Source organism: Rhinolophus hipposideros (assembly GCF_964194185.1).
Source record: "Rhinolophus hipposideros genome assembly, chromosome: 8".
Taxonomy (NCBI): Eukaryota; Metazoa; Chordata; class Mammalia; order Chiroptera; family Rhinolophidae; genus Rhinolophus; species Rhinolophus hipposideros.
The window spans coordinates 64,986,719-65,000,008 of record NC_138054.1 but is presented as its reverse complement, the minus strand read 5'-3'; the positions used below and the strand labels follow the sequence as shown (position 1 = coordinate 65,000,008).

The 13,290-nt window shown below is 48.1% G+C and overlaps 1 protein-coding gene across 4 annotated transcripts in view; it reads left to right on the top strand.

Annotated features, from left to right (window-relative positions):
• Nucleotides 1–13,290, top strand: part of KDM4A (lysine demethylase 4A) — a 40,674-nt gene that overhangs the window by 19,587 nt on the left and 7,797 nt on the right. For all 4 annotated transcript variants that reach the window (XM_081055708.1, XM_081055711.1, XM_081055709.1 and 1 more), the window contains exons 12-16: nt 4,774–4,894; nt 9,267–9,448; nt 10,957–11,161; nt 11,616–11,692; nt 12,403–12,458. In XM_081055708.1, the coding sequence (XP_080911834.1) occupies nt 4,774–4,894; nt 9,267–9,448; nt 10,957–11,161; nt 11,616–11,692; nt 12,403–12,458 (641 nt within the window). The remainder of the gene's footprint in view (nt 1–4,773; nt 4,895–9,266; nt 9,449–10,956; nt 11,162–11,615; nt 11,693–12,402; nt 12,459–13,290) is intronic.

Genomic DNA, 13,290 nt, shown 5'->3' with positions numbered 1-13,290 from the left:
ATGGTGTCAAGTTGGGAGAAGACAAGGAGCCCCCCCAGGAATAGTCAGATATCTACCTCGCTTATTGGAGCCCAGCCCTTCGCAAAACCCACTGCTCCTAGAAACCTTTTATTGCTTCCCATCTATGCCCCTTTCTCCTTTGAATCCCTGCAGTAATACTTGGCTCTTTTTTGTATGACCCCTCCATCTTGGTCTCAGTGCAGTTGTCATAGGCTGGTGAGGAAGGTAAGCCTTAGGAGCCAGGCCTGTGCCACATGCAGCCTTGCTTCTTGAGGCCCCAGTGTGGTCCCCAGGCCTTCACCCATGAGCCTTCTGTATGTGTGGAAGGAATGACTAGAAATTTAGTTTTAGTAAGAAGCCCACATCAGGATTGATTGGTAGGGTAGAATGGGGACCAACAGTGAAGGCTTGGGGCAGAAGCTGAATCCCTTTGCCTGTCCCTAGAGAGCTCTAATAGCATTGTATCTGTATTTGGAAACAGCTGGGTTTCTAAGAGCACCCTTGTGCGTCCCCCCCATCCCCCACCCCCACTTAACCATTCCCCATGGTGTCATTTGGGCCTCTTGGTATTCAGTTTATGTGCCACTGTCTTAAGGGCCCTGGTAAAAGCGCCTTGGTTGACAGGCTACTGAAGCACCAGAACCTTAAGAGTTTTCATTTAACTGCAGACTGAGCCACAGAGATGTGTTGGTTGTAAAAGTCCTTAGTTTAGGCTGCTTTGAAAAAGTGAGTTCCCAAAACAAGGAGAGAACAACTGGTTCTTTTCTCTACAGAACAAGCCCCATCAGGAACATTGGCTTTGATCCTGGGGGCCCGGTGTTAGAAGGAGGCACAGAGAACTCAGGAACCTTGAGCTCCAGCTCTCTTGCAGGCGGGGGCTGGGGAGACCCTACCTGCTGTCCCACTCCGTCCTCGCATAGAGCCCTGTGGGGCAACGCTTGTTATACCCATTTTACTAGTGGGTTGCTTCTTGCCTGGGCTCACACAGCTAGTTGCTTGAACTAGGGTTTCTGTTATATATTGAGGGAATTTAGAGATTGGAGCACATTGCAGGGAGAGGCAGCTCTGAAGGAGGGTGTTAATGTCTTGTAATAAGAAGACTATTTAGCCAGCAGATAGAAAATGTGGGAATATCTTCAAATATTTGAACAGATCTGACTACTTTGGTCAGAGGCAGCATGATGGTAGTAAAAAGGGTACAGTCTTTAGACTCCGATGCTAAGTCTCCCTCTGGCTGGGTCATAGCTCTTGAGATTAGAGATGATGTCTTACCTGTCTGCATTGTCATAGCACCAAGCATGTCTATACTGGGTACGGATGCTGGGCATATAGGAGGCACTCTAAACAGATGTGAATAAAGGCATCCTCCTTTTCCAAAGCTGCATTCTGGGATTCTTGGTCTTGACCCCTCTACTTCCTCCAGTACTTGGACCTATAAGATAATCTGTCTCCACCTCCTACCCCATATTCATTTTCTCTTACTGCTTTAACAAGTTACCGCCAACTTAGAATCTTAACACAGATTTATTATCTTCTAATTCAAGATTAGAAGTCTGAAGTGGACCTCACTGCGCTGAAGTCAAGTTGTCTGCAGGTCTGTGGACCTTCCTGGAGAGTCCATTTCCTTGCCTTTTCCAGCTTCCATAGGAACCCATGTCCCCTGGCCTGTGGCCCTCTTCCGTCTTCAAAGGCAGCAATATCTGGCCAAGTCTTTATTGCGTCATGTCACTTTGACACTGACTCTGTCCTGTTCCATTATTAAGCACTATTTGATTACATTGAGCTCAGCCGATAATCCAGGATAATCTCATTATTTTCAGGTCATCTAATTAGCAACGTTAATATTTCTTTGTCCTGTTAACATATTCACAGGGTTTAGGACTGACCATCTTCGGGGGACCATTATTCTGTCTGCCACATATCTATCCTACCTAATAGCTCTCCTTTCACAAGCTTCTTTTCTCTCTGTAAAACCATACTCACAGTAGCCCCTATCCTACAATACAATTGCAGGAAATCTTCTCAAGCTATGATCTCATTCCTTCCCTTGATCTTCTCAAAAATAGCCTCTATGATGTATTTACTCCTTAGTTCCTTACTGTCTGTCTGCTGGCACCTACCTCTCAAAGTCCTGACACCTCCCACTTGCCAAGTCCTCTGGCCACTTCCTGCTCAGCTATTCTGTACTCTTTGGCCCTGTGGCTTTTCCCTCTTGAAAGCTCTCCCCTCCTTGCTTTCTGTATTCCTCTTACCTATCCGCTTCCAAATCTCCTTTCTTCCTTCTTCCCCCTGTCTTGCAAGCCTTGGTCTCCAGTCAGCTTATCTTCCACCAATAATCTCATCCACTCCCATGATTTTAATTCTGAACCTGATGCTGAGGATTCCCACATCTAAGTTCTTACTCAGACCTCTTCTCTGCAACCCCGGCTGGATTTCATATTAGGCCTCGGGCAAATGAAGGACCCACAGATAGGGGCCGCGTGACCACATGAAGCATGTTTAACTTAGCTTATTACTCCTCCTTTATCCACGAGAGTTCTCTTAAGTCTCTCCTTTGGTGACTTGGGCTAGAAATCCCCACCACCTCTGGTTCCTTTATTCTCATTCCTTTACTTCCTAGTCTCTGCCACTTCCCAGGTTTAGGCCTGTTATCCAGGTGGTGTTCAGAGTGGGGAATGCAAGAAGATTATTGGGGCACAGGAATAAAATAATGAAACTTAAAATCTTAATCCTTTTGCAGTCGATTTTTGTTTTAAAATGTGCATAAGTACATTCGTATGTGTAGTTCATTAATAACTATGCATACGTTGGGGTGCATGTCCCTAAATTATTGCCATGACAGCACTATCAAATAAATTTGGTCAGTATAGATTTTCTAGTTTGTTGTAGCTAAATAACTCTTTATTTAAGTGAAATATGAATTTAAAAAAATGTACATGAGGGCCGGCCCGGTGGCCCAGGTGGTTGGAGTGCCGTGCTCCTAACACTGAGGTCGCCGGTTCGATTCCCACATGGGCCAGTGAGCTGCACCCTCTACAGCTAAGATTGTGAACAATGGCTCTCCTTGGAGTTGGGCTGCGGTGAGCAGCCGGAGGTCGGCGTGAGCTGCTGTGGGCTGCGTGGGCTGCCATAGGCTGCTTAGTGCTTCCAGGAACGGCCGGCGGCCAGTGTGAGTGGCCAGTAGCCATCGTGAGCGGCCAGCCACTGGCGAGAGCTGCCGTGAGCTGCTGTGAGCCGCCCACTGATGACCGGTGATCCACAGCCTCAGCTGGAAGAGCACAGGGCTCATGATACCAGCGTGGGCCCGAGAGCTGTGTCCTACACAACTAGACTGAGAAACAGTGGAATGCGGGGGAGAAAGGGGGGAAAATGTAGATGAAAAGCAGGGCTGTTCTGGTTGAAATGGAGGTGCAGCCTCAAGCCCTGCCTGTTCACTCTAATGGAGGCTCTAGGGGGCCTTTTGATCTACATTTGGAAATCACTGGTACTAATCGATATGGTTCAGCTCTGATTAAAAGTCTGTGCTCCTCTGAGTCCTCATGAATATCAGTAGTAAAAGGTCCCTAACGTCCTCACTTTTCCACCGCATTCCTGCACACGGAGTCTGCATCACTCTCTTCAGGTAGCAGGGAGCACATCCTCTTCCACATTTAGCCACACCCTCTTCCTGTCCTAGGCAGGCCTGTGCAGCCAGTGGGGTCTCAGTAAGTACTAGTTGAATGAATGAGTGAATGGTTACTGAAACTTGTTGGTTAAATCTGTGTTTGGAAGAGCAGGTTCTGTTCTATTTGGACGTGGCCTGCCTAGTATTTGGTTACATTCCAAGTGTGGTCCTTAAATTCTGGGGTTCTGTGAAGTTGCTCGTGGAGTCTGTAGGCTCAGTGTTAACTTCTCCGAAGTGACGCTGCAGTGCTGTCACTTTTCTACAGCATTCGAAGGCATTGGTTTTGTCACAGGTGCAAAGCGACCCTCTTCTAGGCCTCATTTTCTTGCTGAATGGGTTTTGCTTAAGCCCGTGTCTCTTAATATCAGTATAACCAAGTTTAAATGGGTTGATTAGAAAGAAACTCTTCTGTAGTGTTGCCGATTCAGTCCCACAGATCTTCATCCTCATTGCATTTGCTCTGACATCCTGTAAATGCAGCGTTAAGTCAACCTTTCCCTTTGCAGCTAGGCCAGGGTTTTAGACGTACTGTCTGTCCTGGCTCGTGTTCTCCCCTGGAGAAGAGGAATGAATGGTATCAGCTAGAGCTGAGGGCTCAACAGTGCATAAGGAGAAATTGGCCTATTTTATCTTTAATGGGTCAGCTGCTGCTCACCCCTTTGAATGTCATCTAGTCTTTGCGACCCAGCTGCCTGGCACTTTGTAACAGGTGCTGCTGGCCTTCTGGTTCAAGGAGAGGGTCACCTGTGTTTCTCTGAGGCTCTCAGACGCAGTCTCATGACAGTGAGCTTAGTGGTGGGGGCGTGACTCTCCTTTAGAGCTGTAGGTTTATTTGGGGTACATTTGTTTTAGGCTGCTTCTGAGAAGGTGGGGACCCACACTAGGCACAAATTTTGCCCTAAAGTGTTTACTTAGTCCTAGGTTAGACTAATTTGCATGGCGCTATTGTTTTGGCTTTTTCTCAGACAGGTGTTTTTTGTGTTTGGTTTTCTGTTTCTTTGTGTTTCTCTGTGCCTGCTGTTTCCCTTGGTTTTCATTGGCAGACTAACTTTTGCTGTGTCCCCAAGTGGAAGCAAGACCAATGAGATTTCCTTCTTCGGTTTGTCCAGGTTGCGGATGAATACGTGTTTTCCCTGGAGGAGAATAAGAAGTCCAAGGGCCGGCGGCAGCCCTTGAGCAAGCTCCCCCGCCACCACCCGCTCGTGTTGCAGGATTGCATCAGCGATGACGGTAAGTGTTGACTTCTCTCTTCACCAGGAGGAAAGCAGCTCACCACTTTAGCACTTGCTCTGACAGGTCAGTGGGAGGCCACGCTGAGGGCCAAGGGTGGGCCTGTGGCCTAGCGTTTCCTCCAGGGACTCAATAAAGGGCAGGATTTCATTTGATTTGTTACCAGATTTCATGATATGTTTGAGTATCGTGGACTGTATCTAATAGGGGATCATTACATGCTGGTTCTTCCCTTTTTTCTCCTTCAAGGTACAAGGCTGATTTTTTTTGGCATAGCAAACTGTCACTGATGCCAAACTCTGTGCCGAATGTGTTGTTACAAAGACAACTAAGATAGGTCCGCGCCCTCTAGAAGCTTGCAGGGTAGCGACTGGTAAACAGATCTAAAGAAAGGAGATGGTAATCCAGGCTGAGTAACCACGAAGAAGAGAAACAGGGAGGTATATATTCACTGGCAACAGCTCAGTGTGACTGGAGTTAGGAGGCCAGGCCAGGGAGTGATTGGTGTGGTTGGAGGAACAAGGTGGTTGTGAGACGAATGAGTGAGAACTTTTTTTCATCGGTGTTCAGGAGCCTTTGACATGTTTTAAGCAGAAGAGTGACACAGTCAAATGTACACTGCTCATAGTGATTGCGTCTTGAGAATGGCTTTGAGAGGAGCAAATGGGCTTTTGTCCTGGTCTCTGTGAGATAGGAGAATCTGAACTAAGATGGTAGAGGTGGGGGAAGGGAACGGAGTGAAGATAAAGTCAGCAGGATTTGGCAGTTGGATGTGGGGCTGTGAGCGTGGTAGGGAATGGAGAGGCATGAGTCGAGTGCCTCCCTGGTTTCTAGCTGTGGTTGAGTTTTGGAAACCTACATTTCAGTGTCTATGGAGGATGTAGACTTGGGGTTGCACAGAGGTGGTTTGGTACCTTTATTAAGAGTAAATGAGACCACTTGGGGAGAGGCACAGAGGGGTGAACAGAGGCTGGGGTTAGGAGGACAGAGGAAGAAAAGGAGCCTGGAAGGGGACGGAACCTGGAAGTGTGTCGCTGCAGCTCAGAGAGTCGTTGCCATCAGCACAGCTTGGTCTCTTGTGCTGCCTGGAGCCCAGAGAGCCCGTCAGATGAGTGCTGATGAGCACTCATCCCTTGTTACTCTAACTGATGCCAGGCCCTTCCCCGCTCTGTTCTATCCTTCCTGGTCATTGGCTGGGTGGGAAGGTCCAGAGTGTCATCAGCCTTTCTTCTGCTCCACAAGCCCCACATGTCTTTCCTGATCTGATGTCAATACTCATCTATACTGTTTTCCTTGGTAGAAAGGTCATGATAGGCTGGGTGGGGAAAGTCTCTTGAGAGCCTATAGTCAGAAGTAGGTCAGACCTTGAGCCAGTCTTAGGAAGTCCTCTGGTCTTCCTCCAGCTTAGGTTCATGATATTCTACCCCCACCCGCAATGCTCTAAAGCTGGGGTGTCCAAACTTTTTTCAACATTTTTCACCAAGGGCCATATGCGGTAAAATACACAAACAGCCGGGCCACTCACTCGAGGTGAAGTATGTATTGCCTCACCTGGTTTATTTAAGTAAACTAAATATATTTTTGGAATTTGCTGCGGGCCAATTAACAATGGATCATGGGCTGCAGTTGGCCCGCGGGCCGCAGTTTGGACACCCCTGCTCTAGAGCAATGAAGGTTGTAGAAAATTGGAAAAGCAGGAAAAGTTATAAAAAGGACAACAAAATTACCCTGCAAAAGTGACCTCTACGAACATTTTAATGTGTTAACCTTCCTGACTTTTCTGCTCAGATACTAAATTATATCCAGGTATGTGTTTTTATAATACCATGTTTCCCCGAAAATAAGACCTAGCCGGACAGTCATCTGTAATGCGTCTTTTGGAGCAAAAATTAATATAAGGCCCAGTCTTATTTTACTATAAGACCGGATCTTATATAATATAATATATAGCATAATATAAGACCGGGTCTTAATTTTTGCTCCAAAAGACGCATTAGAGCTGATTGTCTGGCTAGGTCTTCTTTTTGGAGAAACAGGGTAATATAGTTGAGATCATAATAGAGTCCCCCAACTTTTTATGAGAAAAAGTTTCAAATGTGGGAAAGTTGAAAGAACAAAAACAGTGTGTGCTCTTTGCATTCAACAGCTGTTACCATTTTGCCTTACTTGCTTTCTGTCTCCATCTGCACTGTTTATATACATGCTACATACATATTCGCTGTGTCTGTTGAAAGTAAGTTGTAGTCAAGTCACTTCACTTAGAGTACACCAATAGGCATCTCCTAAGAAGGATTATCTCCTGCGGAAACACTGCTGTTATTACACCTAGGAAAATAAGGAATGATATCCTCCAATCTTCAATCCATATTCATTTTTCCCTGCTTAAAAATGTGTTTTATAGGTTTTTCCTCTAAACCAGTACAAATCAAATAAGGGTCTCACACATTTGGAAGTTCCTTTAGTCTCTTTTAGTGTAATATGTTCCTCTCCCCATTAAATTTATTTTTCAGGTGAGGCATAACATCTCAATGAAGTTTTATATATGTAAACTGTAGACTCTTGATTCCTGCAATTTTTACATAACATAGTAAACATTTCTAATCATTCAGTATTCACCTGTGGAATGCTTTGGCCATTTATGGTTTTCTAAAACAGAACAGATGTCAGTGTGTGAATTTTTCTCTTGTGATTGTGAGGCTGTCTGTTTCTGTTTCTAATGTCATATTTTGGTCACTCTTGTTTTGGCCAGGGTGCAGACAATATCTGTGCTTTGGTTTTGGCACCCCGGTTCCTGGCTGAGCCTGATGATGGGGCTTGTAGGGGTTGGTTTTCATTGTCTGCATTGGTCTCGTTGCTCTAGGGTACCCTCCACTGAGGTCACACACGGAAGCTGCCAGATGCCTTTAGATTAAACGTGACTATAAAGGCAGACTAGGTAACTCTCTGCACTGAGCCCTGAGTTGGAACTTCCAGAAGTGAACACATAGATGGGCACCTACAGCAGGTGTATACTGACTGGAATGTTCCTTGGGCCGCTCTGCGTGGGTCTCCAGGGTCTCTTGGAGAGGGAAGAACCCAGATCATTGGAGGGGTTGAAGCTGGGGATTGCTGACGCCCACACGTGGCGAGGTGTACTGATCCCATGAGGTGCCTCCTGTGGTGAGGCTGGCATAGAGCCGGCCTTCTGTCAGGTGCTCTATACTTGCCTCATTTGGGGGAACATCTGGAGAAACACTCTGGACATCAGTTTATTTTGGTATTTGCTGCCTCTTCTACCAAAGATTTCCCCCCTTCATCATAACGTTAGAGTTACGGGGTTTCCCTTACCTCCCTGACCTTGTTTCTACTGGGAGATAGTGGGCTGTGCTCCTTTTTCACTGATTTGGGGGAACTAGAAAGTGTGTGCCTTTATGCTTCCATCTTGTTTTGTGAGCACAGTTTTTTGTTTTCCATTCAGCAGTGTGTCCCTTTGTTTTGGTAAGATAACACCCAGAGGGGATTTCCTTTTCCTGGCAGTGCTAAGGCCCGGAAAGTATATGCTCTGCTGTCTAGAGCAGTGAAGAGATGCAAATGGGTCATCTAGACCCGGGGTCTGTGGAGGACCAGATGGTAAACATTTCAGGCTTTACAGGCCTCAATCCCCAACCCTTTAAAAATGCAAGAACAATTCTTAGCCCCCTAAACAGGCTGGATTTTGTCCCTGTATGAGCCCCTGGGCTAGACTCAAGGTGTTACATCCTGTGGTTGGAAAGAGGCTTCATCTTGGACACACTCTGCCTTCCTCTGAGGCAGAGCCAAGAAGATTGGTGAGCCCTGTCCAGAAAAGGCAGATATCCCGTTGACATTTCCAGAGGCAGCTGGAAGTTCTGATTAAGGACAATGATGTAAAACCTTTTTAAGCCTTGCCATTTCCCTGTTTTGTTTTGATTTTCCCCGTTTTGTTTTGGTTTTCCCCATCCTTGGTTCTCTTTGGTGCAACTCAAGAGAAAATTCTTAAGAGGTAAGGACTCAACATACTGACATATTGGAGGCAGCAAGTAAGACAGTGTTTCACTCTGTTGCCCTTGGGCAGAGGGGTTGAATGCTGGCAGCTATTAGGAACTAGGAGAGTGGCTGAATTCCTGGGGTACAGAGAGTAGAGACCATGAGTCTTCTGGCCAGAGAAGAGGCTGCAGGCAGGACTCCCCACCACATCACCCAAGTATTGCCAGTTTATTGAAAATCTCTCTGCCCTTTGCTTTTATCACCTGTAGGATTTTGGGGTTTAGTCCAGACCTAGGACCCAGGAGTACTGGCTGAGCTCACCTGCTCACCACACAGAGCCACAGGTGTGCAGGGCTGGTGCTGACTAACACTCTGCTTGTTCGTCTAGAGACATCTGAACAGCTGACCCCTGAAGAGGAGGCTGAGGAGACAGAAGCCTGGGCCAAGCCCCTGAGCCAACTGTGGCAGAACCGACCCCCGAACTTTGAGGCTGAAAAGGAATTCAATGAGACCATGGCCCAGCAGGCCCCTCACTGCTCCGTCTGTATGATCTTTCAGACTTATTATCAGGTGAGCCTACTCCATCCTCTCTGTTTGCACAGGACCAGCAGTCAGAGGGGAGCTAAGTTTAATCGTGGGTACAGAGCTTATCACTGGTTGTCTTGGGAAAGGCATGTTTTTCTAAAGTTCTTCGCTTCATCTGTGTGCTGGTCATGCTTCTCCAGGCAGATAACCCAGAATGCTTTGGAGAAGAGCAGAGTGTGCGGCTTAGGCTCAGGGTCTATGCCCTGTGCCCCTTGGCACTCACACTGTTCACAGAGAAATCTGCTCTTTTGTTATCATTCTAGTCAGTGATTATTCCTTCCAGGTGGTTTGTAGTCCTGGCCAGTCATTCTGGAGGACTGTGTGTTTCTTTACTGTAGTTTGAATTTCAGATGAAAAGCCACATCCTTCAGTGTTTTCTTCTTTCCTTTCCTGTTGCCACAGTGGGTATTGGCAGTCGTCAAAAGGAATTTGGGAGGGATAGGAGCAGAGGGCTTATGGCAGGGAGAGGGTGGGAAGGCGCTGTGGCTGGGCTCAGTTTTGCCCCTCCTGCTCCCAAGGCGTTTGATGGCTCCACCATCATGGGTCTCACTGGCTGTAGCTCTAGGAGGCCAGGAAGGCATCCACAGCAGCATGTGCCACGGGACCAGCTCAGTCTCAGCTTTGACCTTCACAGAGTTGCATGTAGATAACCAGTCCCCACAGTGGAAGTTAAAAAGGGACCTGGCTGCCACTGAGCCTGGCAGCGTGCCAGGTTCATGCTTATCAAAGAATGGACCCTGTGACCAAGACACTTTGGATTGAACTCACTACTTCTTTCCATTGACAAAAAGCAAAACTGAAGAACTCTGTGTGCCCTGGCCTGTGAGGGAAGTGAAAGACCTGGCTGTACTGTCAGCAGATAAACTGAGAGGTGCTCAGGGTTTCACGAATGGCACAGGCTTAGGGTTGATGTGTTTCTGGATGCTATTCTTGGAATGGGGGTGATGATGCCATCCAGCCACAGAGCCAGCAAATATTTGTAGTCAGGATGTTTGCCAAGGGACGTACGTGGACACAAGGATCTTCCTGAAGGGGCCCTGAACTGGGCCTCACGGGGGGCTGTAGCTCAGGTGACCTGCTGGCATGGCCCACAAGAGGAAATCAGCGCTGGGCCATAGGAGCACCTGCTCGGGGTGCACCCCTGGGTGGGGGCCACCATGCGGTGCTATGCAAGGGAGCCCACATAGCAGCCTGAGAACATCTCAGTGCATTTTATTACCACTTGGTTTGGGAAGATTGAAATCCCAGTTGCCTCTTACCTCGCTCCCTTTTCTCAGTCATCCCCAAGGGCATTTGCTTGATGCTGCTATGAGAAATTGAATTTGAGTCATTAGAGGTAACTTCAATTAGCAGCTCGGGGATAATGGCTGTGCATCCGGGAGCCGGAGCCACCGTCATGTCGGTAAGACAGCAGCTCCTGCTGACGGAGCAGGTGGAAAGCCGAGGGCATAGGCGCATGTTCACTGAGGTGTGCCCTTGCCCTCTCTCCTTAGGTTGAATTTGGAGGCCTTGGTCAGAACTGTGGAAATGCTCCAGATTTAGCTCCGCAGAAGCAGAGGACTAAGCCATTGATTCCAGAAATGTGCTTCACCTCAACTGGCTGCAGCACGGACATCAACCTTTCCACCCCTTACCTGGAGGAGGATGGCACCAGCATTCTAGTTTCCTGCAAGAAGTGCAGTGTCCGGGTCCATGCCAGTGAGTGCCTCTCGCCTTTCCTCTGCATCCTGTCCCATGGGGCATGGGCCTTCTCATTGGAAGTCCTTGCGCCCACTGGCCTCCCCCAACCTCCCCGTGGCTGTCCCAGTCCCCCGATGCAAAGAACGCCTCTGTGTTCTCAGGAAGTTTGTAATGACTGAGTCTGAGTTTCGTGCGACTCTGGGTCTCTGCTTGCACAGTCAACTCTGCTGTCTTCTTGTTTGCAGATATAGCAGGAGGGCATTAGTTCCCACCGTTCACTAGGTGTTTGTACCCTGTGAATCTGCAGTTTCTGATTTGTTTTTTTGAGGCTGTGGGGCCCTGACTCTAGAATTCAGGAGTTTTTGTAAGAATTGGTTGTAGCTTTGGGACATCGTATATGGTAAAGAGTTGCAAATCTTCATTCTGACTCTGACCTCTGGGTTTAATTTGCTTATCTTGGTGTGCCTGTTAGGTTGCTATGGGGTCCCCCCTGCGAAGGCTTCTGAAGACTGGATGTGTTCTCGGTGTTCCGCCAATGCCCTGGAGGAGGTGAGTGCGTCCACACTGTTGCTCTCTTCCCTATGAGACTTGAGTTCGCTCAGGGCCAGACTGTTTCCTATGGACTTTCTATCCCCAGCAGTCTGCATAGGGCCTGGTACACAGTGATGTCAGAAAGTGAGTATTGTCAGGATAAATGGCATGACAGTGAGACTGGTTGCTGCCCACCTGGGCATGAATGGAGTTTAGAAGCTGTGTTTGCTCCATTGTATCAGGACCAAGTGGAGGTCTTCCCGTAGACAATCCTACAAGGACATAACCCCCTTTAAAGAACTAGCCATGGGGGTTGGAGCACCAGAATGGGGCTCAGATGGCTCATTTTGTAGCTTTCTCTTCATCACCCTCCCGCTGCCCCTCCCCCCCAAACCTGGCAGTACCCCGCAGGGCAGACAGTCAGAGCCCTGCAATGCCTCCAGTTTCAGCAGAGTGTCCTTCGTGACTTTGCTCTCAGTTGTTATTATTAACAGTAACAGTGAAGACGATTATGTTAAGTCAAGCGAAACTGGTTGCCTGTTAGCCCTGAGTGGCGTCGCCATCTTCCTCCAGGGGAGTCTTGCTCACGGGGGCTGCGTAGGTGACACCCACATGCCTTTTGGCTGATTTCTTATGGGGAGGCTACAGTTGCCCAAAGGAAGTCAAGGGGAGAACAGATTGGGTGAAGACTTGGTGGTAACCACTTTCCTCCCCTCTTTTCTTGGCAGGACTGCTGTTTATGCTCATTACGAGGAGGAGCCCTGCAGAGAGCAAATGATGACAGGTGAGCAGTGTCTCAGAATGCGTACTTCTGAAGCAGCATGCACAGGTACTCAGAGGGCAGTGGCTGTTATCACAATGACTGAAGAGGATTTGGGAAGCACATTGTTTGGAGCTGGAAAAGCATCTCCAAGGCTGGTCTTTAAATTGAGATGCCAGGGGGAGCCCAGAAGTCCCAGACCTTTCCCCTTTGAGGCAGAGATAAGTAACGTCTTCCTTTTGGAGGAGCCACGATGGACTCATACGAGGGTGTGAGGATCCTGTGGAGATGATGCAGGGGCTTTGTGGGCTGGAAGTGAGGACAGTTACCTTGTTACAGTTGGGCCTGGTGCAGAGGTGCCCGAGGCCATGGGCTACTATGCACTTTTCCACAGGAAGTTGTCCTTGGCTCAGACATACTGTTTGGAATGAGGATGAGTGTCCTCAAGGAAGAGAGTGGGCATTGAGGAGAGCTCAGCCAAGCCAACCCACTATTGAATCAAATCTACAGAAGTTTCTGGGCATCTTAGCCCAGAGGTGGGCTTCTTAGCAGTCAGACAGCTCATTTTCACTGAGCTGAGAGTCTTTTGTGCCTGGTCTTGGCTTACTTGTTCTGAGGTAGAAACGTAAGGTGACCAAGGTTTTTGCCCTGGAAGGGCTAGCTGTCTGGAGTACGGTACACACACCCCAGATCACTGGTCAGTATCCTGCTTCCAGCTAAAATCCTGGGGGAAGTTGGAGCAACATTCCATCCTGCGCCCTGCCTCACAGAGATCCCTTCATGCTGTTCCAGATAGATGGGTGTTCTGTTTGTTGCTCTCGCTCCTTTAAGGTGCTTGCTGACTTGACTTGAGGTC